This window comes from Aptenodytes patagonicus, chromosome 1 (assembly GCF_965638725.1).
Source record: "Aptenodytes patagonicus chromosome 1, bAptPat1.pri.cur, whole genome shotgun sequence".
Taxonomy (NCBI): Eukaryota; Metazoa; Chordata; class Aves; order Sphenisciformes; family Spheniscidae; genus Aptenodytes; species Aptenodytes patagonicus.
This window is the reverse complement of record NC_134949.1, coordinates 130,784,864-130,811,298: the sequence shown is the minus strand read 5'-3', so window position 1 is coordinate 130,811,298 and position 26,435 is coordinate 130,784,864. Positions and strand designations below refer to the sequence as shown.

At 45.9% G+C, this 26,435-nt stretch overlaps 1 protein-coding gene across 1 annotated transcript in view; it reads left to right on the top strand.

Annotated features, from left to right (window-relative positions):
* Positions 1-26,435, top strand: part of TSPAN7 (tetraspanin 7) — a 102,582-nt gene that overhangs the window by 60,908 nt on the left and 15,239 nt on the right. Inside the window, exons 2-4 of the mRNA XM_076355473.1 lie at positions 21,934-22,122; positions 24,311-24,385; positions 25,873-25,968. Coding sequence (XP_076211588.1) covers positions 21,934-22,122; positions 24,311-24,385; positions 25,873-25,968 — 360 coding nt within the window. The remainder of the gene's footprint in view (positions 1-21,933; positions 22,123-24,310; positions 24,386-25,872; positions 25,969-26,435) is intronic.

Sequence of the window (26,435 nt, the reverse complement as noted above, 5' to 3'; positions counted from 1 at the left end):
AGCAGCCCTGCTGAGAAGGACTTGGGGGTACTGGTGGATGAAAAGCTGGACATGAGCCAGCAACGGGCACTCACAGCCCAGAAGGCCAATCGTATCCTGGGCTGCATCAGAAGAAGCGTGGCCAGCAGGTCGAGGGAGGCGATTCTGCCCCTCTACTCTGCTCTGGTGAGACCCCACCTGGAGTGCTGCATCCAGCTCTGGAGCCCTCAGCATAAGAAAGACATGGACCTGTTGGAGCGGGTCCAGAAGAGGGCCACAAAGATGATCAGGGGGATGGAACACCTCTCCTCTGAAGAAAGGCTGAGAGAGTTGGGGTTGTTCAGCCGAGAGAAGAGAAGGCTTCAGGGAGACCTTATTGCAGCCTATCAGTACTTAAAGGGGGCTTACAAAAAAGATGGCGGCAAACTTTTTAGCAGGGCCTGTTGCGACAGGACCAGGGGGAATGGCTTTAAACTAAAGGGGGGTAGATTTAGGCTAGATATAAGGAAGAAATTTTTTACACTGAGGGTGGTGAAACACTGGCACAGGTTGCCCAGAGAGGTGGTGGACGCCCCATCCCTGGAAACATTCAAAGTCAGGTTGGACGGGGCTGTGAGCAACCTGATCTAGTTGAAGATGTCCCTTGCCACGGCAGGGGGGTTGGACTAGATGACCTTTAGAGGTCCCTTCCAACCCAAACTATTCTATGATTCTATTCTATGATTCTGTGAAGTATGAATGGAAATGTCTATGTGTGAAAATTCCATAAGAAACAGAACAAGGGTTAAAGGAACAGAATGTTTTGCTATGGAGCACCCTTTGTATGAGTTCAATCAAGGAACCAAATGGCAAGAAGAGGAAGTAAAACCTGACCTAAAGACAGGATAAGATGAAGAACAAGACTAGAGCCATAAGATACCCAGATAAAGAAAGCAAAAGAACTGTGACATTCAGGAATTTTTGTCTAAGACTCCTGAGAGGAGTAAAACTAATGAGGCAGAAGTTTCTGAACAATATTCACTCCTAAGTGGTGTGGAAGATGAGCCCCAAGTCAGATTTTTATGTCCCATTGAGAAGAACCCAGGAGATGTTGTGAGGACTAGGCAGCCAGCATCTCCTGACCTCTGTGGTGTGTCGTTGTGGTTTAACCCAGCAGGCAACTAAACACCACAGAGCCGTTCGCTCACTTCCCCCTTGTGGGATGGGGGAGAGAATCAGAAAAAAGGTAAAACTCGCGGGTTGAGATAAAGACAATTTAATAGGACAAAAAACGGAGGAAAAATAATAATAATGACAAAAGAACATACAAAACAAGTGATGCACAATGCAATTGCTCGCCACCTGCTGACCAATGCTCAGCCAGTTCCCGAGCAGCGGTCATGTCCCCCTGGCCAACTCCCCCCAGTTTTTTCTTCAGCATGACGTCACATGGTATGGAATATCCCTTTGGCCAGATTGGGTCAGCTGTCCCAGCTGTGTCCCCTCCCAGCTTCTTGTGCACCCCCAGCCTCCTCGCTGGCAGGGCAGTATGAGAAGCTGAAAAGTCCTTGACTTAGTGTAGGCACTGCTTAGCAACAACTAAAACATCAGTGTGTTACCAACATCATTCTCATCCTAAATCCAAAACACAGCACTGTACCAACTACTAGGAAGAAAATTAACTCTATCCCAGCTGAAACCAGGACATGTGTGTACACAGGTGATCCCGGCCAGACTAGTTGGTTGGACATGCGCGTCTTGGTGCTTATGAGTATTTGAATGTGAGAGTGTCAGTAAGTAAAATCAGCTTTGGAGTTTCATAAAATAAAATCACCTTCTGCTTCCATGAAGTCTTACACTGAGTTTTGTTACGCTAATCTCCTACACCTGTAGGCAGAGTCTTGAAGTCCAAGAGAGACTTAGAGACTGAGGAAGCCAACGATGTTGTAGACTCTCTCAGAGAAGTTCCTGTTACTTGTTGGGCTGTGTCTTCTTCTCCAGAGGTTGATCTTGGAGCACTCCCTGTTGGTAACACTTAGATGGGAATAACATGTTTTTGAAGAGGCAGAACGTACTGGAGCCGTTTGTCAGGGCTGTCACAGTTGGAAGCAGCCTTTGCTGTGCTGTGAATCTCCCTGCGAATCCTAGGAAAGTACACGATTCCCTAGCTTTGTCCTCAGCAATGTTCAGGCAGGAGAGCTCCCCAACAGCCTGGCATGCTTGGAAGCCATGAGGTCTACCTGTTAATATAATCCATATTAAAATGCAGGTCTTTATATTTTTATATGCTAATTAAGTAGGAGGATGTGCTCCTTTTGTATATGCCTGGAGTTTGGAAGTGAAAACACTGTAATGTGTGTTAACAATGTGGTTGGCAACATGAAATGGAAAAGGTATGCCTGGTCTTTTCCCGTAGTGTTTTGTGTCAAGGGTTTTGGGTTTTTTTTCATTATATGTGGGTGAGTGTAGCAACTTTATTTGCTGTTGCCTTCCTGGCTGATACTGCTACTATTTTGCTCCTGGGCTGCCAGGCTCCGATACCTTAAACTTAATGTTGCCCATTTGGTAAGCCACCACGTCACCAGTGTGTCATCCTGGATTAACAGTGAGCATCAGCTACAGCCAGATAGGATGGCAAATTTGGGAGCTACATCCCTGCCTGGAGCCAGTCACAGTATGGTCTTAGTGACAGCTGCTGGCAGTGTGTAGTAAGAGCTGGTGAAGTAAAATAGGAAAGCTTGGTAAATGCATGTAAGAGAGTAATCAACTAGGAATTTGTATGGCTCATGCTCAGCCTTTTAATGCCTTCTATTTTCTCTCGTTAGTAGGTGGCTCCCCAAATTGGAGTCTTTAAAGATCATAGATGAGACTTGAACAAGACTGACTGGCAACAGCGCAAACATGAATTTTACAACAACCAGTCAAATGAAATAAAACAGAGTGATGTGTATAATAATGGTAACATTAGCTTGCCTTACTGCTAATATGAATGCTAGTAAGATAAATATTGAATATCTGTAAATAAACTACCATTATACTGGCATGAAACCTCCCTTCAGACTGTAATTCTTCTTGAGAAAGAGGCGATGGTTTTCTTTAATCTTTTCAACAGGCGCTCTGCACTGAATCATTTCCTTTAATTGCTGTTCTAAAACATATAACAGGTTTTTTAATGCCTACTTTTTATATTTATCTTTTTACTTTCCATTAATTGCAGTACTTCCATTCAAGCTTGAAAATGAAATTGCTTCCTCAACATATTTCTTCTCTGCTGTATGTAAACATGGGCTTTTTTATTAGCCCTATTTTCAGTGAAGCTGAAAGTGCACGAGCACTGAATGCACAGAGGGGCTTTCGACAGTTGTCTTAGTTACAGGTGCCTTAAAGGAAACTCAGAAGAGCTGCCACGCAGAACAAACCTCACCCCTTTCTCTTACTGTGGGGAATTTATCTCGTGTTTGGGGGAACTGAAGAGCAGCACCAGGAGCCAGTGGGATGGCTGCTCACCCCTGCCTTTCCAGTGGCTGCTCGGAGCGGCTCGGCAAGGCTTTGCAAGTTAGAGTCTGAAACGGTGTGTGCCAGACCTAGGGATCGTGATGAAGTCCTCCTCTCTCCTTTCGTTTAAACAATCCACCTACTTCATTTATTTGCTTTGATTGCGGATTTGGTTAGTAAGTATGTTAATGGTATATCAAAACCTGATTAGAGCTGATGAGATGAATAGGAATAAAGAAGTCTTAAAGTATTTAAAAATGAATCATCTTTCATAGCAATAAGATACGTAAAATCCGGTGCGGTTTGGTCCATCTGTCATTTAGGACATCACTGTAGTTGTTTCAAGAAAAGAAAACTTGAAGGAGAGAGGAGCAAGTGAGCCACCTTCTGCAAATCTTTCACTGCATCTCAAATAGCAGGAGCATTCCTGCTCAGAAGCTTTTAGGTATTTCGGCGTTTTACAGGCCAGATGGAGGTAACGTCAGTGGGGATGAGCGGTCCGCAGATGAAAGCAGCAGCCGTTGCCTTCTGAGGGTCTTCTGAAGGGACTCACAGCAGCTCAGCTACGGATAATGAGAGCGTTAGTCCCTGTGCTCCCAAAGGAGCTGTGGCAAAGCTTGAGGGTGGGATGAGGGAATCCTGCATGTGGCCCACAGCTTCTGGATCCACACCAGAACGTAACCTGAGTTTAAGTGGTGGGAGACCTATGGTTAAAAAGCTTTTCTGGTGGCCTGACCGTCCTGATGGAGAATAGAGTTAGTTTGTGTCTCAAAAGAGCATTGAAGTACAAGCAATACAGTTACATATCAGCAATCTGGTAGTGTCACCTGGTATTACGATTATCTGATATTTTCTACTGTCCTTTTTTTTTTAATAACACCACACCACTTCACATTTTCAAACATCTGGGTTGAAATTTTTGAGGTTTTGCTCCTGCTCTGGCTGAGTTCTTTTGGTATGTTTCAGCTGGAATTTAGCAGTTTGAGTACAAGGCTAGATAAAAAAACGCAGGGTTTTTTGACATGAGAACATATACAGTCATACACACATACTCAAAAGTGTCAGTATTTTCATTAAGCAATTCTAACATGTAGCAAAAACCAACATGTATGTGAGGGATATGCCTTTATTTTCAGACCCATACAGATGTGCAATACCCACAAACACAGGCACTCCTACATCTCAACTATTTAAGCAACAGTATGTGTATATGTATAGAAATATAAAACACAATTCAGTTGTTTCTTTTCATGTAACCCAGGGACTTTTGGTGAATGATTACAGGTCATAAACTATTTTGAAATGATATTGATAAACTATGATATGTCGGCTGGGGGGGGGATGATCATTCTTGGAAATATTTTTCTATTAATAAGATGGTGTACTGTAGTACACTAGTACTACAGTAGTAGTAGGCCAGTTCACTGCAGTCTTGTGCTAAATGCTAGGAGCACGCTAAGGAATTGTAGCTTCTTTTCTGCAGTCCTTCAAAGCTGCCTTGTTGTCACTTGCTCCTTTCTACCAGTCTGGCTTGTGGAGCAGTATTCTTTTTTCCGCCGAGGATAAGGATGCTCTGATCGCATAGCTTCACACACACAGCCCAGCATCACCTCCTTGACTATCCGACTTGCTTGCGGATGAAGACATTGTATCCCTGATAAACATGCAAAGAAGGGAGTGGATGGTCACTCTAGTTGGCAGCTGGTCTCGCCCAGAAAGCCCCTGACATCCACATAATTGTTTCAGGGGTGTGTGTGTCTGATTCATCTGTAGGCAGTGGCTGATTTTAAGGATTGTGCATTCTAAAAAGACACACTTACACATTTCACAAAACTTTTAGAAGTTAGGAACTGGCTGCACATGGTGTCTATTTTCTCTGTGGGCTCTGGAGGAACTGACAGATTTGAATTTCATCAGCCTTCTTCCTCCTCCTTTTAGCTGTTAGGAAGATAGGACTTGAGAGAACAACCGTGGTTATTAAATCCATCTCCCAGCAGGGCAAGAGAGCGCGCAGAGCATCTGCACACCACGGTCCATGGGAATGCCTTCCTGTTGGGATTCGGGGCAGATACTTCCTTCCTCTCTCTAAAAAAGTATTTGAGTATTAAAGGCAACTTCTGGCTTTGACTTTGGCTTCATTAGCAGGAGCGGCACATGAAAAACAGAGCCACACGCAAATGAAAAACAGAGCAGTATGAAAAACCATTGTGTACACACAGAGCCAGAGTGCTGGACCTTGACTGGGACAAAACTGGGTTATTTTAGAGTGGAACAAACCATACTTTTGCCCTCCTTAGCCTTGTTTTGTTACTTTTTTTGCTTCCTTGGCTGCGTTGCTACCTGTGTTTGGAAGGGGGGGCAGTAGCCAGGGTGTGGGTGAGAGCAAATACAGATGGTTATAGAGAACATCATCATTGGCTTTGAAGGACTGACTTGGGTACGCTGAAATGAGAACACTTGCTTTCTCATGATGGCCCATGTGAGCTGTACAGCAACATAGTGGGGATCCACCATACGTACACTGCCTGCCGAAAGCAGACCTGTATCCACAAGAGAAGTTCACTGCAGCGTGGTGCCCGAAAGAGCTGGAGAGGAAAACATGGCTCATGCGAAAGGAGAAAAGGAAAGAAGCAGAAGTTTCAATTATGAAAGAAATATGTTCTTTCTAGAAGAAAGCAGTCAGAATGGCAGCTCTCAGCTTGTTCTGAGTATGATTAGGAGAATGTAAATAACTGGTGATTTTCCATAAAATGGGATCTGTTTAGGGAGTTTGATTGCAATAATAAAAACCTTTTAATCCTTTTTAAACTTTAAACAAAGCCTTATCAGATCATTACACGTGCTCCTGAGCTGATTTTTGCATGGATTGAACTGAAACGAACGCTGCAGCTGACGACCTTCCTGGCAGAGGCGGCCTGGCACAGCGTGGGTGGAGGCTACGAGCCCCCCCAGCCTCCCGCTTCCTCTTCACAGGCTCCAGCCAATTAGGGATTTTAGCGGGGCCCTCCTGCTCTCCACTTGTGCCGCTGCCCAGCAGCCCCCCTCCCACGGGTGAAGGGATGAAAGCTGCCCAGCTGTCATCTTTTGCAGGCGGCGGTCGTGTCGCCCGCTTCACCTCCTTCCCTCCCACCTCGCTCTTCTGAGAGGAGGAGGCTTCTCCTAACCTCATTACTCTCATTTCCACCCTAAATGCATTCATGGCCAGCGTGTGCCCGCTTTGTTCCCAGCGTAGCTGTCCTTTGGCTTAAATAGCTCTCTCTTGTCCTTGGTGTGTAATCCCCTTACAGGCAGGTTCATATCCCCTTACCCCTCTTTATCCCACTTCATGCGAGGCTTTGAAAGCCACGCGTCTCGCCTCCTGCTAGAGAGACGCTCCATTGCCTCGTCATCCCGGGAGTCTTTCTTTGTACCTGTTACCTTTGTACCTGTACCTCACCTTTCTTGAATAGGTATAACCGGACTTAGGCCCATTGCAGACTGCATTACAGCGTTGTGGATGGGGCTCACCGGTGCCTTGTACAGTGGCGGCCTGTGCGCAGCCTCTTCTGGAAATACCTTGCCTTTGGAAATGCAACATTGGGTTGCCTGTGCCTTTTTCTCTACGTGTGTGCCATGAGCGGTTCCCCATAAACACATTGGTCAGCTGGCATTCAGAAATCCTTTTCCTCCACTATTATTTCCAAATTTAGGAGCTTGAAACTTATGACATTGGTCCCAGCAGCACGACCTTGAATTTGGTACTATTGAATTTCATTGCATATCTATTATCGCACATTTCAATGCCGTATTCTGCTATATCTGAAGGTTATTAGGAGCGTAGACGCTTGAATACAAAGTGGTTCTGAGAGAGTTTCACACCACTGCTGTTGTGCACGGTGACTAATGAGCTTGTAAATCACTTTTTAAATCTTTTCAACTTTTCTTACTGCTAAATCTTAACTTTGTAAGACCAGCAGATAAACAAACTGATAGCTCTGCTTTTCCTCCAGTTCCCACAGCCAGCAAAGTGAGAAATCACTTTGGGTCTCGTGCTGCTGTGGATGTCATTACTGCCTCTCATTATATGCAGAAGGAAGCTGTGTAAGATCAGCGAATTCATAATTACAGAAATATAATAGCCATATGGACAGTGGCAGACTAGTGCCTAGTTAAGGATGGAATTGGACTGATACTGCTCTGCATCTGCCCAAGAGATTTTGTCTGCCCAGCAGGCCTGGTTGCTACCTTCGCCCTCTGGGCACATTGCTGGTGATGGTGCAATGGAGAATCCTTTTTCCATGTGCTGACTATGCACATGTGTTAGATGGGTGAAATAATTCCCTGGAGGAGCTTCCTCTCCTAAACTGCATTGCAGCAACTCCCCTTCAGAGTTGTTTTGCAGAGTCTTTTCTGACTGTATTCTATTGTCTATTCTGACAACTTTTATGGTGTCTGCTGTCATCCAATGTGTGTGCTAGTGCAAAAGAGTACGTTTTTTTCTGTACAGTTGACTCAGGACGCACACGTATTTTCTTCCTGTCTAGAGCTGGATGAACTGCACCACATGGTCGCTGTATGCTCACTGCATGTTCTGGTTTTTGTTTTATTCCTGTTGAGAGATGAAGAAGTTTTGATGATTCGCTTGGATTTAAGATGGTGTAGTATGATGCTGTAGTTTGTTGCTACATGTCTGAAGACTGTTACACGTGCAGGGAGGAATTCCTGTGCTGACTGATCCGCTGAAACCACCAAAACTCCTTCATCAGAGACTCTCTCTCAGTCTTCCCTACCCTGGTCAATCCTGAGGTACAAGAGTCTTTCCAGTGAAGTCTAGATCATTCTTTTGCCCGCATGGGCTTTGAACTTAGTGCTAGTCTGATGGCGATGGATAGCACTAGAGGCTGTTTTTCAGGGTGTTTCATTTTCTTCCTTTACTTTCTTTACATAGGGATTAAGAAGTTTAGATTTTGCATGGATTTATTAGGAGGCAAGCAAGCAATAAGAGCACTTAAGAAACAGTAAAGGATTTAAATAGGGGATATTCCAGTTTCAAAACATCTAGTCTTGATTATCTTGCATTTTTTATCTTTTGAAGTCTTATATCTCAGTAGAATTTTAAACTGTTTTAAAGTTTGAGGTCAAACTATATTATTATGCTGTGTAAACCACATTTCTGTCATCTTTGTGTATTGCTTCTGCAGGGATTTGAAAGTGTGAATATGAGGGACAGCTGCTGCATTTAAGCTTCCAAAAACTTTCAGGTCCCACAGGTTAATATTCTCTGGCTGTATCAGTTTGCTGATGATCAGTTAGTTTCTTCTATTCTGCTATATCTAGTACTAGACCTTCAGAACAACCACTATTTCTTTGGTTAGGAGTGTGCTTTCTCATTGATATTGAACTGAGTATACGCGTGTTTAAAGTTGAAGACTTGACAATTTTCAATACCATGTTAATCACCCAAAAATAGATTTAGACATTTTTAACGGAAGTTAGGCAAGGAGGGAAGGACATCTCTAAAAGAGATGGACATCTGGAAGAAAGCAAGCCTAGCCTGCCCTAAACGTTTGTTAAACAAGCAAGTAGACAGAAAAAAAGGCCACATGGTGGCCACAAATTTCAGATGTGAAAGGAGACTCATAACTTTGAGGAGGACCTGCTGCTTTGTTTAGCCAAGCAAATGTGGAAGTTTAAATCATCTGAAAGGGTATGGGTTGGTCTGTATCCGCCTTGACAAGCCGTTGACTTGCGGTGCTGCACCACCAGTGCCATCCTGTGTGCTCACAGGCAGGGCAGGCCAGGGCAGGGCAGGGCAGGGGAGGCCAGGGCAGGGCAGGGCAGGGGAGGCCAGGGCAGGGCAGGGGAGGGGAGAGGAGGGCAGGGCAGGGCAGGGCAGGGGAGGCCAGGGCAGGGCAGGGCAGGGCAGGGCAGGGCAGGGCAGGGCAGGGGAGGCCAGGGCAGGGCAGGGCAGGGCAGGGCACGGCAGGGGAGGGCAGGGCAGGGGAGGCCAGGGCAGGGCAGGGCAGGGCAGGCCAGGGCAGGGCAGGGCAGGGCAGGCCAGCGCAGGGCAGCGCTGCCTGTGCAGCCCCATCAGCTCCTAGGCAGAGCGTGGCCCCGGTGTCAAGAGCAGCGGTGCAGCAGGGCAGTGCCAGGCTGCAGGCGAAGCTGCGCTCCGCTCCCCAGGCTGGTGTCAGAGGAGAGCTGTGCTAGCAGCTCTGACGTCATCAGTGAACAAAATGATTGACTCATTTAAAGGACAGGCTGTTACAGGGCTGCTTCGTCTGACTATTGAAATCTTCGAAGGGGCGGGTTCCCGTTCTTCACCTGGGACCAGAAGGGAGAGCCTGGAAATCCAGTGCTGAGACTGAGAGGCCACCACGGGAAATTGCTCCATCTCTTGAAGCCCGTCCATGAATAACAGAAAGGCAGAGCTTGAAGAGGGCCACAACTCTCCTGTGATGTGGCTCCTGCGGAAGAGAGTCCTCCTGTAGTCTAGAATGGTAGTTCGCTGGACGTCAGTCCTGACTGTGACTCTCAAGCTCTGTGGCAATGTTCTTGTCCACCAGTCACTGCATTGCCCAAGAGGAGTAGAAAGAGATGTGGGCACTGTCATCTTTGAGAGCAGCAGATGTAAACAGAAGTCTTCTCTGGTGAAACAGACACTAACTCAGGGTGACTGGTGAGGTGGGATGCTCTCCTTTCTGTGTTCATCCATACCTAGGATGCCAGGGCTGGATTCCTCTGTGTGCGCTCTGCCTGCTCTCAAATCTAGACAGTGACTTCATTGCCTCTCATAGACTCCTTCCATCCCAAAGGCTGCCTGAACCATTAAGACTGATTTTAATTAGGTTTAACCTGAGTGCCAGAAGGTTTGCTTTTCTTTTTGTCATGTACAGGAACACCATCTCTGCTTTCCCGTCCATTAGCCTTTTGCTGTGCTGAAATTCAGTTGCAGTATGGTGAACACTCCTTGAATGCTGTGAGTTTGGATTACATTCATGGATAAGCCATATCCAGACTTTGGTAGCAAGAGTAGATCTCTAGCCAAATACCAGACAGACTAGGCCCTCTTCAGAGCAAATACATGATAGAGAAAGAAGGATATTCAGAAGAAAAATTGAGGAAAGAGCACCTTAGCTGCAGATGAGGTTTCAGCAGTGTGGGTGTAGCATTTGCAGAGCATCTTGGAGGTGTGTTGACCAGATGCATGCTGCAAAGATGCTGCCTCACTGCTGCATCAGGTCTCTGTGGTTGGCCTCCACTGTCATCATGTACCTCTTGGAAGGGGATGGAGACAGGGAACGTGAAACACCCATCGGTGCAATGTCAAGCTCGAGCAGTGTCCTTGGTCCTGGCTTTGTGCCTTAGCCTTTGCCCACCTGCTGGCCCTTGAAAACTGAGCTCTGTGACAAGGGAGGCTATGGCTGCCTGCCGTCTCTAACCACAGCTCAACAGAGGAGGTGCAGGTGAGGGGAGGCGAGGCCTGGTTCCACTTCCATCATGGCTTGGACAAGCAGATGACCTGCGGCTAGCCACCCGCCTGAGGTGCATGGTTCTGCCTGATGCAGGCTGCAGCTCTGCAGAGGCGCTGGCTGCTAAGCAGGTCGAAGCTGAAGCCGTCCAGCCGCTCTCCCGAAACAGCCTGTGCCCCCACAAGCTCGGTCCAATGCAGACGTGCCCCCCACCAGCCTGGTTTTTGTTCTGGTGGCTACGGACCACCGTGCAACTTCTTCACAAGTGACCATAATTGACATGCGTAGGAGCCGTGGCATGCGTGATGAATCAGTATTTGGGAAGCATGAATGGCCGCAGGGCTCTAAGCCGTGCTCCACAAGCTAACAATGGGTGCTGAAGGCACCTCCTTTCTCTAATTACGCACTTTAGCTTGCAGAGTGGGATGCCGCTTTTGATGTCTCCAAACTGTAAGTTCTTTTTCCTTAGATGCTCAGTCATGCATATTTAAAGCTACATTTCAAGAAATTAGGTATGAAAATTCCCAGCAGAAATATATTTTCACATTTTATTTTTATCCAGAGATGACCACATTTTTGTCTGCGGCCGACTTAAAAGGTAAATCAATTAATAGAGCCACTGGTGACAAAACTGCAAAACAGAACATTTTCTCTCATTTAATGAAGTGTCTTACATAAAAATAAGCATAAGCCCCATGATGAAGAACTTAATTGTACTAAGACTTCCAAGTATTTTTCTGTAAGTGCAAGGTGTAATAAAGCTGAGTTTTCACCATAAGAATATGACTGTTTATTACAACCATTCATTATGTGCATGGTCTTAGTATGGGGATCAGGTCCCAAATCTCATTATTCTTCCTGAATCTTCCTACAAGTGGTATGTAATTAATTATTTCCTTATAGGAAAATTCTATAAGAATAGGTATTTGCTACTGTATTAGCAAGAAATTATTAGTTTTGAGCCAGGCTGCATGGGTGTTTTCAAGCGCTTGTGTTGTGTCCCCCCCCCCACTGCACTTTTTGTTAGTGCTTTTAGGATTTCTTGGGCCATATCCAATTCTTCGTCCTGCAGCAAACAAAATTACTCTGATGTTTTCTTCCCTGCTGTTCATTAAACGATCATTGGCCTCTTCTCCTGGTTGCAAGGAGAAGGTTGCAATCGCCTCTCTCTGATTTTTAACGTGTTTTCCCTACAGAATAAGTGACACAGCCCTGGTTGTCATTTCTGCCCAAGCCTGCATGGAAAGTGTTACTAGACCTTGGTGTATGGCTAGTGTATGGACGGGTGGGGGTGCTGGGAAACAGCTGGGTTGTTTATACAATTTGCATTTCCTATCAGAGGTCATTTAACTCTCTACTTCCCTGTAGTTGATAGAGGCACTGTTAAAGTTAGGGATAAGTACACTGTTGTCTGCAGAGTCAGTGGTGAGTAGCCAGATCAACTCTGTGATAACTTAGTATTCACTTCGGCATCTATCTGAGAGTCAGTATTTTACTTTCTTGTCATAATTTTTTTTACCAGCACTACAATTTGACCTCTGAGGACATTAATCTGATGGCAGCTCACTCAGGACAACTATTCATGTACTTGTAATAGTGTCCCAGCAAGGAAAAGCACTGAACCTTAAAAATATTTTTGAAAAGGAAATAGGATAGTAGTCCACTTGCAGAAAGTAGCTGTGTAAGAACAGGTTGTTAAGCTTGACATCAGTGTGTCGAATCAAAATCTCCTCCACTGTACTTCAGGGGAAGTCTGGTGGCTGTCCCTGACCCGGGTGCACTAGATACTCAGCTCCAACCTGGTGGCGACTTGAGAGCAGGAGCAGCATCCCTGTTGCCATAGTTTGCATGTGCTGGTATCCCCGATGACGGTTTCTGCAGGGAGGGCATGGGCCAGTAGTTTTAATACATCAGAATCACAGTTTTGGATGGAAACGGCAAGAGCTGTGGTGGATAATCAATTTTGTGACAGCAGCTAGCACTAGATGGATGCTGAGCAGCAGGGATCATAACTCAAATATGTTGCTGGGCGAAGGGATGAAGCAAGACCCGTTGTGCTGGACATCCTGCACGTGCAACAGGAAGAGACAACCCTGAGCCCAAGAGTTGCAGCCTACCCAGGTGAGACAGGCGATGGATCGCAGAGAGGAATGTAATCTAACAAATTAATCTTATGGCATTTTTTCTTTAAATCCTTTTGGCTGGATTTTCTTAGGAAGGGATCATTTAGATGGGAAACTCTGGCAGGAGAGGAGAGGAAGAGGAGGGACGGGCCTGAGTTAGAAGAGCAGGGAGACAAAACATTGTCATGTCGGGTAGTGGGGGATGTATTAAGAAATGGTGAAGTCAGGGGCTGGAAGGCGCTAGAGCAGTTATGTACCAGAATGGCCACTGAAAGTGTTTTCTCCTAACACAGTGACCTTTACAGACTGTCTCTCAGTTTGCAAACGGTCCGGAAATGGTTATTAATTGGCTTGCAACTTTTTCTTGGGTAGAGTCTTCACTGAGTAGAGTATAATTATAGCAGATTCTAAAAACAGACAAGGAAGTTTTACCAGAAACATTTGTTTCTGTCTATCATCAGAATTTCTTTTTTTTTTTTTTTTAAAGCATCTTCATTTTTAGTGGAAATGCTAGGTAGCACGATTGGTGACTACACCTTTGGTAGTGGTTTTGTGTTTGACTTTTTTCTGTCAATAGGCATCATTTTTCATTTTTTCCAAAGGGGAGGTGAGGACATGGAAAAGTTGCCTTCTTCCAAAGATACAGCTCATGACATCTTCATTTCTTACTAGCTCCAGCAGAGGTCAATCCTGTGCAAAAGGTAACCCAAGTTGGTTTTGTAGGTGTAGTCAAGATCACCAGATGTGAGAATAGAGAACTCAGCTGTGTTGCTGGCTTACATGCATCTCCATGTTGCATCATATCTTTTCTTATTGCTTTGCTTCTGCCTGTGGAGAGCTGACATTGAAGCTCAAAGGAAGATTTATGTCTGTTTTAGTTGCCTGCCTGCGTGATGAGAGCCTAGAGGCTGAGGCAGGAGAAGATTCAAAGCCAGCCACTCCCATTGCTTGGCAGGCTGTAAAGCAAGAACATTTTGAGTGTGATCCCTTGCCTATTTTGGGAAAGTTATAAAATTTTCAGAGGTAGGCCAGTTATTTTTAAGCCTCTCTGGACATGCTTTTAATGTAGGATTTGCTCTGGCTGCTGTCAAGGTCGACCATTTTCTTCGTGCAAAAGTTTCCTTCATTTGGGGAAATGTCTGGTAGATCTAATTAGCTGTGTGCCTTGGTCCTCTCTCATTTCCTCACAGCCTGCTAAACCTATCGCTAGACCTTTCAGCTTCAGCCAAGATGGATTGCATTAGCTCTTGTCTGCCTTCCCCTGGCTTCATCCATTTTATGTACAGACTTTCTCGAGCCTCTTTGAGGAGAAGATTGCAGTAGAGCTGTGCAGAGACAGCGTACCTCTACCAAAATGCAGGGAGGCTGGCGTTTGGAAAAGGAAGTATTGGAATTGAGGAGCTGAAAACACCAGCAACATAGATATTTTCCTTGCATCTGACTCTTTGCTGCCACTTTGGATCTCTTTAAGTCGCACACATTTTACATTCATTTAACAAGTTTGCAAATATGAAATGAAATAGAAAAATGATACCTACAATAAGATCCTGATTAATGAAGCTGCCCTCCTGCATCTCAGTTCTGTGGCTAAAGAACCAGTCCAGGGAAATGCTGAGCTCTTCCCGCTGCTTTTGGAAGCAGTAGGGATTGCTGTGTGCTCCGTATCAATCAGGATTGGGTTCCAAGTTTTATTTTGCCAGAGCTTAGGAATCAAAATAGCTGACATCTGTAATGAGCAGGAGGACATGAATTATGTAGACAAATAAACTAGCAATTACTGCTGCACATTTATCTTCACCTCTGTAAATTATGAACTTTAAATGTTCCATATGGAAGCCCTGCATATAAATTAGTTCCTCTGCATTTGGGCCTCTTGAATCTCTGTGGATGCGAGATGGTAGCTTTCATATCTCCTCTCTCAGTTTAAGGCAGCAGCTCCCTTTATACCATGCTACCCATGCTCTGTGAGTTTTGGGGTATGAAGACAACAGACTCAATTAGGATGTAGCATACATTCAGTTTAAAGGAATACATAGTGTTTTCCTGCCTAATTCTGACAGAATTAAAGATAGTGCACTTTCAAAAGTCATTCTCTGAATCCTCTACTCTTATTTACATATTTCATCGCTGTTACCCAGAAGGAGGTGGTTGATAGTTTAATCTGTATCCCGGCACTATTAAAAGAAGTAATTCTTAGACATTTCTCTGTTGCCCTTTATTGAGAAACTGTGTGTTTAGCATTAGTTCTGATTTCAGCAATGCCCAGTGTTATCAGAATATCACTCTCCCTGCCTCCTATAAAGCTGCAGCACATACTCTTGTATCAACGCTGTTGGCCATATCTTTGTGTGTCTCTTAAAAGCAGATGGTTTATTGGACAAGTGAAGTTAGACCTCACGTTCAGTTTAGTCGTGTTTCTGCCTGCCTGTAGCATATTAACTTTTTCACCACATCCAATCAGCTTCAGAACTGGGGACAATACCGCAGATAACATTGGAAACATCTGTACTAACGCTGAAGGAAGGCAAAAGAGCTAGAAAGCCTGCCTTTGAAATCAGTGACTGGTGGGATGTGTCTCTGATACCATGCTTGAGGAGAGGCAGGACAAGGCAAGGAGAGATGCTTTGGTGGTCCATGTGCAGTCTTGTTGTCCTACTGACAATCACCAGTTCATTCAGATGCGAGAATAAATGTGTGATACACAGAGTAAATGTGAGATACACAAAGATGTTAGCTGGGAAGGAGCAGGGGAGCGTAACGGTGCTTGGGAGGCCAGTGAGGTTTGGGTGTGATGCACGTGGCCAGAGCAGGCCACCAGTAGAGCTGGTTTGGGGTTTTTTTTCCCAGATTGTTTTTTTTTTTTAAGCCAGAACATGCTAGTTCATCTAGATTAAAACACTCCATGGGAACATCTTGATTTCAGTGGAGCTTTTCTTGGAAAATGACCAGGTGGCCTACCTGCTTCATTTCCTGACATCTTGTCGGTCGAGGGTTTCTGGAGCGTGTTTGCCGAGCCTGAGTTCAGACACAATGAAATGTGAGACCTGCTAGCGCTAAACAATGCAATTTCTAGTTGCGTTTAGTCTTTACAATCCTCGCCCTACTTGGATATCTCCTACGTTGGTTTTTTTTTAACCTTTAAGATGTTTGACCTAAATGAAGGGCAGGCCTAATAATGTTTTATTGAATGCTACATCTCAGGTTTCCTGGCTGAGGAAACGTGAGTCTAGGGGCTTCCACCGCAGTGAATTTTTGTAAGGAAGACATGATCTACCTTTGATGAAATCCAGGATGAAATAGCTTTCTAACAATGTTGAAGGCTGGAGAAAGAGCACAGGAAAGAACCAGAAGTTGCAGGATGGGGATTTTTTTCCTTTTCTGGTCCCAAAAAGAAACAGCGATTCAAGGTTGCTGGTCTTGAAAGGTTGGTGCAGTAACGGTGTATCAAAGGGTGTCTTAATTTTCTCAGCTTCCCTCAGTTTGGCATGTCTCAGCCTGTGAGCCTCGAGCAGGTATCAGTAACTTGCAAACCTGTGCTCTGCCGAGACTGACAGCAACTTCTCCCACCCAGGGGCAAGCAGGAGAAGACAGCCGCGCTGCCCCATCTGGTGGTGTGCTGTGCTGGCAGGGGACAGGAGCGGCCCCGGGGGGGGGTCTCAGCCTGCGGACCCCACGTTGAGAAGGGTTGCCCTTGTGCTGGAGCAGCGTTGCAGCAACGCCAGTAGTAGGACACTCACCAAAGCAAAGTAGGAACTGCTTTGGTGGTGGCTGCTAGCAGGAGGTTGCTGTGGGTGGTGTTGGGGATGGGGAGTGCTTCAGGCAGGGCACAAGACTTTCAGGGCTGGGACGTTTCCTCGCCGGCTGGACTCCGAGGCCCAGGGCTGGAAGGAGAGCGCCATACGTCAGGAGGCGAAATGAAGCGCTTTGGCCTGGAAACACGTGCAGAAAGGGAGCATCCATCAAAATAGCGTGAGAGGTGGAACAGTTTGCAAGCATTAAAAAGAGCTGGCAAAAACCAGCACAAACCACTTGCAAGCCCATTTGTGGACGCGAAACCTGTCCGAGTTTCTGGGGCTTGTTATGGCAGTAGGAACTGGCCCTGAGCACAGATAAACCAGGCCGGCCCTGGATGCTGGCACGAATCTCTCCCTAATGATGCTGTCTGTTTGGGGATGGATGCGTGCTTTGACTGTTTTATCCAGGTGTGGGCTATTACTGCTTAAACCAAGGTTTGTATAAAGTCCAAGGAAAACTTCAGAGCTCTTTTCTGAATCAAAGCATTGGGTATGTTTGACAGGCCTTGAAACCTGATATTTTTGGGGTTTTTTTCTCTTTTGCTTTCCCTTAACCACACTAGAGGACAGGATGGCACAAAAAGCTGAATAACCTCATCATGTAATAATCACAGCTTCTGTTTTTCCATCCATGCTGTGAGTTTTACATCCGTAAGCACGGCGGGTGCGTTTCATCTGCCTAGCTCTGGTTGTGTGCAGTGTAGGTGGCTCTGCCTCGGGCCCCCTGTCATCTGTGGGACCCAGCGCTGTGACGAAGGGGGTGGTCAGAGATCTGCTTTAGGAGGGCAGGGTCTCCACGTTGGGGGTCCCAGCAATGGTGACAAGTGACCAAAGCTCCCTGACGCTGCTGTGAGCCCGGGTGCTGCCAGCCCAGCCCTGGAAATTGCTCCATGGGCTTCATCAATCCTGCCTCGAGGGCAGCAGCGTGCCCGCAGGACACCGCTCGTCCCCCTGCCTTGCACGGGGGCTCCTGCCTTGCACTGCACCATGGAGGCAGACCCGTCATTAGCCGCTGGGCAAGGGGATGGTGTGGTACATGATGGCCGGTAAATATTGAAAATGGCTGAGCTATCTAGGCAGCCCTTCCCTGTGCATCCTTCCTCCGACCGGCTGCCTCTGTGCATATTCAGACTGTGAGCTTGAAACCATAAAAAAAAAAAAATAAATCCATGAAGTCAGAAATGCTTGAGGGAGGTGGCGAAAGCCAGGGTTGCCTTCATCACATCGCGCTTGTCACAGCTGGTGTTGCGTAAAACAGGGCCGAGGCTCAGAGAGGCCTCTCTGACCCTTCTGCCCGCCGGGAGCTGTGGGGGGAATGGAGTCCCAGCCCTCCAAAGAGCAGCTACTGATGGTTCTCCCACAGCTCCTTACATTTGGGCAGGATCTCTCCTGTAGTCACTTTTTAGAAGCAAATTTTTTTTTTTTTTGCCTTTCCTAGTGCTTGTTTTTCTGTACCGCTCCAGATGTCTCATTTGGGGCATCGTAGGCTCTGCAGCTGCCAGTTCGTTTCTTCTGTGTCTGCTGAGGAGCTGGGGTAGGGTTGTGCCCCCCTTTTAGCACAGGCTGTAGTTGTCATACCATTGCCAGGACAAATCTTAATTCTTGGAGGGGCCACGCGAAGGCCAGGTTTTGCTGTAGAAGTCCACCAGGACTTCAGCAGCAGGACTGCTGCTCTCTCGCTCTGTGTGTGCCGGCTGTTGCAGGTGTTTATAAATAAAGCTGCTCTGGATGGTTATCTTGGCTCAGGGGGGCTCTAAAAGTCGAAAGGCTTGTGGTCGCTTTCCTCTGCCTGCCAGGATATCTGAAGTATTTTGTACATCTCCAGGAGAAGATGTATTGATCATATCCATATATCTATCTGCCACTGTTTATCTTGATGATTTCCTAATCATTTTCCATTCTGCCACTGAACTACATGATCATGGTCTGAAGGGAAACATTACAGTGGGAAGGGAGTAGGGAAGACTAGGGAGAGACTGTGCACTGCAGGAGGTGCTCTGAGTTTCCTTTTAGACCTTTCAGATGGGAATGGACCCACATCACCTATTGGGCCTGACCCACAGGTCATGCTGGACACAGAAGTAGGCTGGCATGGTGGTTTCAAGTCAAACGAAGGAATTGCTTCATTAATCAGGTATGACCATACAGGGCTCATTTCCACAGCCTGTCGGGGCGAGAGGTAGAGTAGGAGAAGATGTGTGTAGTGATGGTGAGTGGCAGGAGCAGTGTGTATTCCTGCTGCCTTGTTTTCAGGCCAGCGCTATCCCGGTCTTCCGCCTGCCCTTGTCCCTCCTGCTTTTAAAGAAAACAAACCTAAAAAACAAACCAAACAAGATGCTGGTACATTGATTGTTCCCTTGATTGTGTAATGGAGCAGAGAGATAGGGATAAAAAGTGTATCTTGAAAATAAGGAAACAAGGTTTGCCTTTGGGTGGAGGTGGGCATTAGTCATACCACTACTCATGCTCTGTTAAATAAAGGTCATGAAAAAGTTTGCAGAGAAGTCTTCTGGTTTTTCCTCTTCACGAGTGAAATTCCAGCCGGCACTGCTGCAACCCGAGGCGCATCTGCAGCATGTCTTTGTGGAAACGTCCCATCCCCTCTGCACAGTGCCAGGCTTGCTGGGAGTCTAGACCTCCCCACAAACTGCGGGATTTCCTTAGACCCATGTAAATCAGAGCTCTATTAAGAAACAGAAGGGGAATGAGCCACCGAGAGGCTTTGCTCCTTTTTTCCAAAGTCTGTGTGTACCATAAATTGGATAGGGGAGACAGGGGGAAACCAAGCTCTTAAAATGCATAGTAAAGGGTTAGTAATTGTTTCAAATAGCCAACTAAAAATGCTTTTTATTACAAGGCTTGAGTTCTCTTTCAAATGTGAAGCTGCTTGTTCATTTTGGCAGTGAAGGCTGCTTTTACGTCTCCCTGGGGACAGTGGTAAAACTTTCAGCAGCTCAGGCACAGAAACCAGCCCTTTGTCGAACTGGAGGTGAGAAACCAAAAGTTGTTCTGCGGATTTCTGAGTCCCCCACAGCTCGCTTTCGGACTTTGCTGATTAATCTGCACCCTCTGAAAAAGCTTATGTTATGGAGAAGAGGGAGAGAGGTGAAGATAGTGTTGTGTGTGGATGGGACCAGACTCAGTGGAGGCATTTGATCCCTGTGGGTAGGTAAGCTACTTGGTGATTTTTTTGACGTTCAGCTGTTAATTGGTGGGGTACAAGAGCAAGGAATCAGCACTTTTCACCCAGTTGCACTGAAAGATGGACGGGAGCTGGATTTATTCCTATCGCCACTGTGGGCAGGAGAGCAGAAATCTCTGCTAATCCTGTCCTGAAGGTGTGACAGAAATGCCGATGTCTGCCACAGCTGGTCAGGGGGAGCAGGGGAGGGTCAGGGAGACAGAGGGATGTGATGGGTTTCCCTGGCAGTGCTGCACTCCGGTGTGCTCTCAGTGGGAGCCAGGTGGGGGCATGTACTCCCTAAAGCCCTGGGAGGTATAGGGGAAGGAAGGGGATGAGCTAAGAAGTGTCAAAATTGCCAGGTGAGATTATTTTCTCTCTGGTATAGAAAGGATCTCCTGCCTCTGAGGACATGTTAATTTACATTTGTCTGTCTGGTCTCCTCTATTCTCTCTTTCTGTGGTTTCTTTTCTCCCCCTGCATCCCTACCCTGTATCTTTCTTCAGAGCATCTATTTTGTATCCTTCCTCCTCCTGGTATTTTCCTTAGGTGGCTCTGATTATTCAGCAGCTCTGCTGAACGCAGTTCCCTCTCTGGAGAGGGAGAAATGCTGCACCAGAGCAGCACTTGCTGCCACTGCCGCAGACACAGGTCGAGCAGAGGACGGGCTCCTTTGCCGGCTAGTGCTGAGCCGCAGGACAGTGGAAAGGGCACAGTGGGAAGGCAGACGGGGGGTGCACGCCGCATAGTCCTTTTTGAACCAGGCTAGGTAAAAAAGCCAAAAAGCTGCTTTCCTTTTTTTCCTTTGAGAAAGCTTTCCCTGAATTAATTCACATCAACCTGTATGAAAAGTAGCTGAAAGATCTCAGCTGGGATTTTTTAGGGGCAACATAACTGTGAACAAGGATCCCCTCCATAAACAACTGCAGGGCAACCCTGGTGTAATAGTGTTGAATTTCAAGATTTCGCAGCAGTATAAAGATGTTCACAAGAGAAAATTTGGAAAGCAAACAAAAGAATACTGTCAGGACATTTCTTCTGCTCCTGCCCCTTGGCAGCAGCCTGGAGGAGCTAGTAAGAAGTTTTGGGGGAATTCAGGAAGCGTTTGCAGAGCTGGCACTCAGGACCGGCCCTTCGTGTCCCACCTTTGGCCGCGCCGTGGGAATGAGTTACATGTGTACAGTCTTGAAGCAGGCGTGTCAGCATCAGGTGATGATCAGCAGATGGTGCAGGCATCATCCCTGTTGTGGCCACTGCTCGATCCCCTGTGTCCCTGCTGGTGCTGGGAGCCTGCATGCCCCAGCTGCCCTGTGGCATGGTGGCCTCTGCTTGCACGTCTCAGGCAAGAGGCTGGATGCTCCCAGGGCCTGCTGGTGTCCTCCCACCCCATGTCAGGGGGGAAAGCTTCTGCGCAGTCAGGGGCTCGCTTGCTGTATAGCCTGTGAAGTGAGGGAAGGCTCACTTGCCAGAGTGATGCCCTGCAAAGGATGCTCGTGTTCCTGAAACTTTGGCATTAAGAAGGATGGGATGTCAAGCAGCAGGTTTTTGTGGTTCAGGCAGTGTTTGTGGCAAAACTCAGGAGGTGAGAGGTGGCGGCGGTTATTGTTGGCTTTTAGTAAGAGTGATGGAGTTGGCCACCTCTCTCAGTGTGCTGAGGGAGCAGAGAGCCTGTTCCTGCAGGAGTACACTGCGTCCTCCCTTGGCAATCGTCAGCTCTACAGTGATTAGTCCTAGATGTTCGTCCTCCAGTGGCAATCTTAACGTAACATCTCCAGATGCTGGAAATCAATTTTCTCTGTCCATCCCTCTGGAGTTTAGAAAAGTCTTGAGGCTTCCTTCTGCCAACACAACAGCCTCTTCAGGATCACTGTGTATTGAATTTGGATGCCTTCCCTGGTAGCTCCTAATGGCTTTCTCCTCTTGCTTTGCAGATCACAGGCGTTATCCTTCTCGCAGTCGGCGTCTGGGGCAAGCTCACTCTTGGCACATACATCTCTCTCATTGCTGAGAACTCCACCAATGCCCCCTACGTGCTCATCGGGACGGGTACCACAATCATTGTCTTCGGGCTTTTTGGCTGCTTTGCCACTTGTCGTGGCAGCCCATGGATGCTGAAACTGGTAAGCATGCCAAAGTGCCTTAAGCAAGAGGGGAAGAGGTTTTGTTGATGTATTGGGATTCCCCACACCCCCTGCCAAACTTCACCAGATGTTAACGTGTTTTTTTAGGCACATAAGCTAGATTTTATTGATCTTGATGTTCAACACGTGTGTCTTTTGGACAAAGAAGGAGAAAAAAAATCTTTGCCAAAACCAGTTATTGGTTGAGTATGAATGAATTTTGCTACCGCACAGCGTACAGGACCAAGTATGGTCGGGAGCAGGGTAAAATGCCCCCGATTAATTATTCTGTGAGTAATTCTACAATTGTTCTATTTTTCTGTGAGCCAGGTAGATAGGTATATTTACAATCTTAAAAATGTCCAAAGCATCATAAATGTGAAATTCACTTGAAGTGTATTTTAAAGGAGCCATTTTAATACTCTGATGTGAAATCTATGGAGAAAAATTGTTGGTGCCTTCTAAAAGTATACCAGCCTTTCTTTTTCTCCTAACATTCACTATAATAAAACAAGTCAACCCCAGAAAACAAAGCTCTGTATGGTATGTTTGTCCTCATCTCAAAAGCAGCATGGACATGAGGTACACTAAGCAGAGGTACAGCAGCTGTCTCTCAGTCCAGTTTAACCTCTCTTTCTATAAGTTTCTCTGTTCTGAGTTTTCCATCCCACCTTAAAACGCAAAGTTTTATCATATAGGTTAAGCAAACCTATATGATAAACTGTGTTTCTAGGAATATTCAGGAGCAAAATCCTACATGTGTAATGATTTGAAGGGTGGAAATAGCACTTGTGATGCACTGAGATAGTGGAAAAGGGCTTGACAGTACAGTGCATCTCCTGCTACAATATTTTGGGGCTGATTTTCTAAGGAGGTGGGACAATTCTTCTCCAGTTTGTACTGGATTTAAAAAAAGGACATCTTAAAGAGAGTTAATTTCCTCAATTGATGGCACAGTAGGGGAGAGGTAGCAGCTGCAGATCAGTCAGCAGGTATATGCTGGTGGCCAGTTGCCGTGTACCTAACGCTGTCATAGGTGCACCGCTGCTGTCTCTTGCTGGTGATGTGCTGTCAGGGCACGTGTAGAGGCTTGTCGGAGTTACTGCAGTTCAGATGGGAAAGGGATAAAGGTGAAAGAAGATCTAAATCCATAGGAATTCAGGCTCCGCTAGTTGTTCTATATGTCCTGTAACTTTTTTAAAGGTATGCCACTTGGCAGTGGCATGTGCTGTTCCAAGCACATGGTTTTATTTTCATTGTACATGTAAGAAATATTTCAAAACTTTCTTTCTCTCCTGAACAGAATACAGGCAGTGATTTGACAGCTGCATTAATTGTAGAGAATGATTTTTCTACTTCTCCCTTCATCGTTGTTCTCCCTTCCCCAACCATCTGCCATTAAAAATAAATTTTAAATGTTTCCTTTTTTAATTAACTGTTATTTAGCACGTGGAGAAAAAAGATAATTTTCCCTCCAGAAGATTAAGCCGCAACTTCAGATTTTACCATCCCACTTTGCATTTTTTCTTTACCTTCTTTATTTCTGCTTAGATGTATTTTTAATGGTTTGTGAGTGTCTACACTGAAAGCGCTGTTTTCAAGGTTTATTTAGCTCTGGATCCAAATGCTGCTTCTAAAGCCAAACACGGGCCTTGGCTCAGCAAAGTATGTGAGGCATCTGTCTAGTATTACCGTGAGAATATTTCCAGTGAAGTCAGTGTTTCAGTTCATTCATTGGAGAAACTTCAGGAGTCGGGCAGCAAATCCCAGTCTAGCAGTGAGATAGATAAACATGAACCAAAACACCTGGAGAAGCCTATTTACTTTAGCAGAGTGCCACACGAACATAAAGGGTCTGTTTGTATTCCTTATTGCAAGATCAAAACCTGAGTGAACTTGGATCCATCTCTGGCATGTGAGTGTGTTTTAATTTATAAGAGAACGCTAAGAAATGTGGGAACAGAAATGTCAGAAAAGCCAGTAATTAGACAATACATATCATTTGTGAGTTGTATAAACACACATTCAGGCAATAATCTATGTATCGCCTCCAAAAGACCTTTGGTTTATTAACATCTTTTACGGGTGACTAGAGCAGAAAGTTGAATTTTATGTGATAACTGAACAGTATCTGTGCTGAGACAAAAGACTGTCACATTCTGACTTCTCTTGCCTCCTTCCATTTCAGTATGCCATGTTCTTGTCCCTGGTGTTCCTGGCTGAGCTAGTGGCTGGCATTTCAGGGTTTGTGTTTCGCCACGAGGTAGGTGGAAATGTGCTGAGTTTGCATATGGCAGTGCCCCCCTGGGCAGCAGCTGCTGAGAAGTTCTCTGGAGCATGGAGAATGTGTAGGTCGCTGAGCTTGGCGGCTCCATACGCATCTCCAGGGATGCGGCTGATGTGCAACAATAACATGTACAGCTCTTAAAAAATGATGCGATTCCAAATGAAGGGATTTAGCCAAAGCTCTTGGCCACAGCTGCTTGATAATTTACTCTGGGGCTATCGGTTTTTGTGTGTCCATCATGTAAGATCTTCTTTACTCTTTTACATATGCTGAGGGCTGCAAAATAGATTAAATACTTTTCTTAAACACAGCTTCTTCAGCCAGGCAAGTACTTGTTTATATAAGGCAGAGAGCACTTCTGCATCAGACCAGACTCAATGTTCTGTAAATCTTTTTCTTTTTTTGGGGGGGAGGGAGTGGGATGGGATTTTGTTTCTATCCTGAGAATAAGGAGAGATTAGAAATAGAGTGAGGTAGGGAACTGGGACAGGAAGAAGCTTTAAAAAAGCATGATGGTCTAGATTTGTAGTAGCACTTCTGCTTTAGCCACTGTAATCAGGTCTATCTCTGGCTTTAAGTCCATGGACCTACATGTCATTAGTGCTGAACCAGGACAACCCTAGAGACCCTCCTTGTCTCTTCTCTTTGTATTAACTGGTTTTCAAGTGTCCTCTTTTGACATGAGATTTCCCTTGCCGTAAGCTTTTCTGGTGTCTATCCTTGCAAGTGGTGGATAGTTTTTGATTTGATCCCGAAATACCTGTCCATCTGTGGAGGACTGCCATTTTGTCTGGCCTAACCTGCGGCAGCCCCAGTGTCAGGTTGCTGCTCCCTTTTGGGAAAGGCAGTCTGTTGTGAGGGTCACAGCCATGTGGGTTGTCCGAATCATCTGCTACCCAGCCCCTTTACCACCCAGTCAAAGTGCCTTTCCCGGTGATGTGCCTGACCTTCTCCAGCTGAGAGACCCTAACCTTACCCTAACGCCTTTGGTGCTGGGGACGAGGGCTGCCGCCTGGTCAGGGGATTCATGTCTTCTTTTGATGCCACTGGCTTCTGTCACAAAGGAGTTTGCACGAGCTTCAGCTCCCACCAGGCATCTGTGAGCAGAGAGAAGCAGGCAGCCTCCTTCAGACTTAGTGCTGGAACAAAGTGTATGGGGAAAAAGCATCAAAGGATATCTTTCTTACAGGTTAAGTCATTTTCTGTTTTTTAAAATGTAGCAGTTTGCTGGGGTAGTTTTCTTTCTATGATGTCTGATAGACCCCACTTGAACAATTGCATGAGTGACCCCTGACAGTTAAGAGGGAGCTCTGCCAGCTCTGAAAACACACTTAAAAACGAGTGGGAAGGGCTAGTTTGGGTGCCTTGTTAGGTTTGGAAATGCATGTGCTTCCTGCAAAAACTGCTTCAGATGTTATGCTTTTCGTTGCTCACGTGGGCTGTTTTTTTCCTCACCCTCATAGATCAAGGATACTTTCCTTAGGACATATACTGAAGCAATCCAAAATTACAACAAGAACGATGAGCGGAGCCATGCAGTGGATAATGTACAGGAAAGTGTAAGTCTAAAATTGGATATTAAAAATTAATAAATAGAGACAAAGCATACATTCAGATTTGATCACAGAACATGACGTGTGGATGGCTCAATCTGCAAGCTGTATATTGCAAGCAAAATTAGAGGCTGGCAAAGCTGATCTAAAGAAAAAGTATTTCAACTGATATTCTTGTTCAAGATGCCCAAGTTTTAAGAACAAGCTATCTAATAAAGACAGGGCCTGTCCCACTTGCTTGTTGTTGGTCCCAGATTTTGACTTAGGTTTAGGAGCCAGTTTTGTCCAGTTTTGTCCCTTAAGAACAAGGTGTTATTAAGGGAATCTGTCAACAGGATTATGAAATGTTGCAAATTTCAGCTGGATGAGACAGGATTTTATAACCTAGCATCATATCACTGGTAAACTGCAGCAGTTCTCTTCCCAACTACAATGAGAGGCTGGCAAAGGAGACCTAGTGAGTTAAGGGAAGA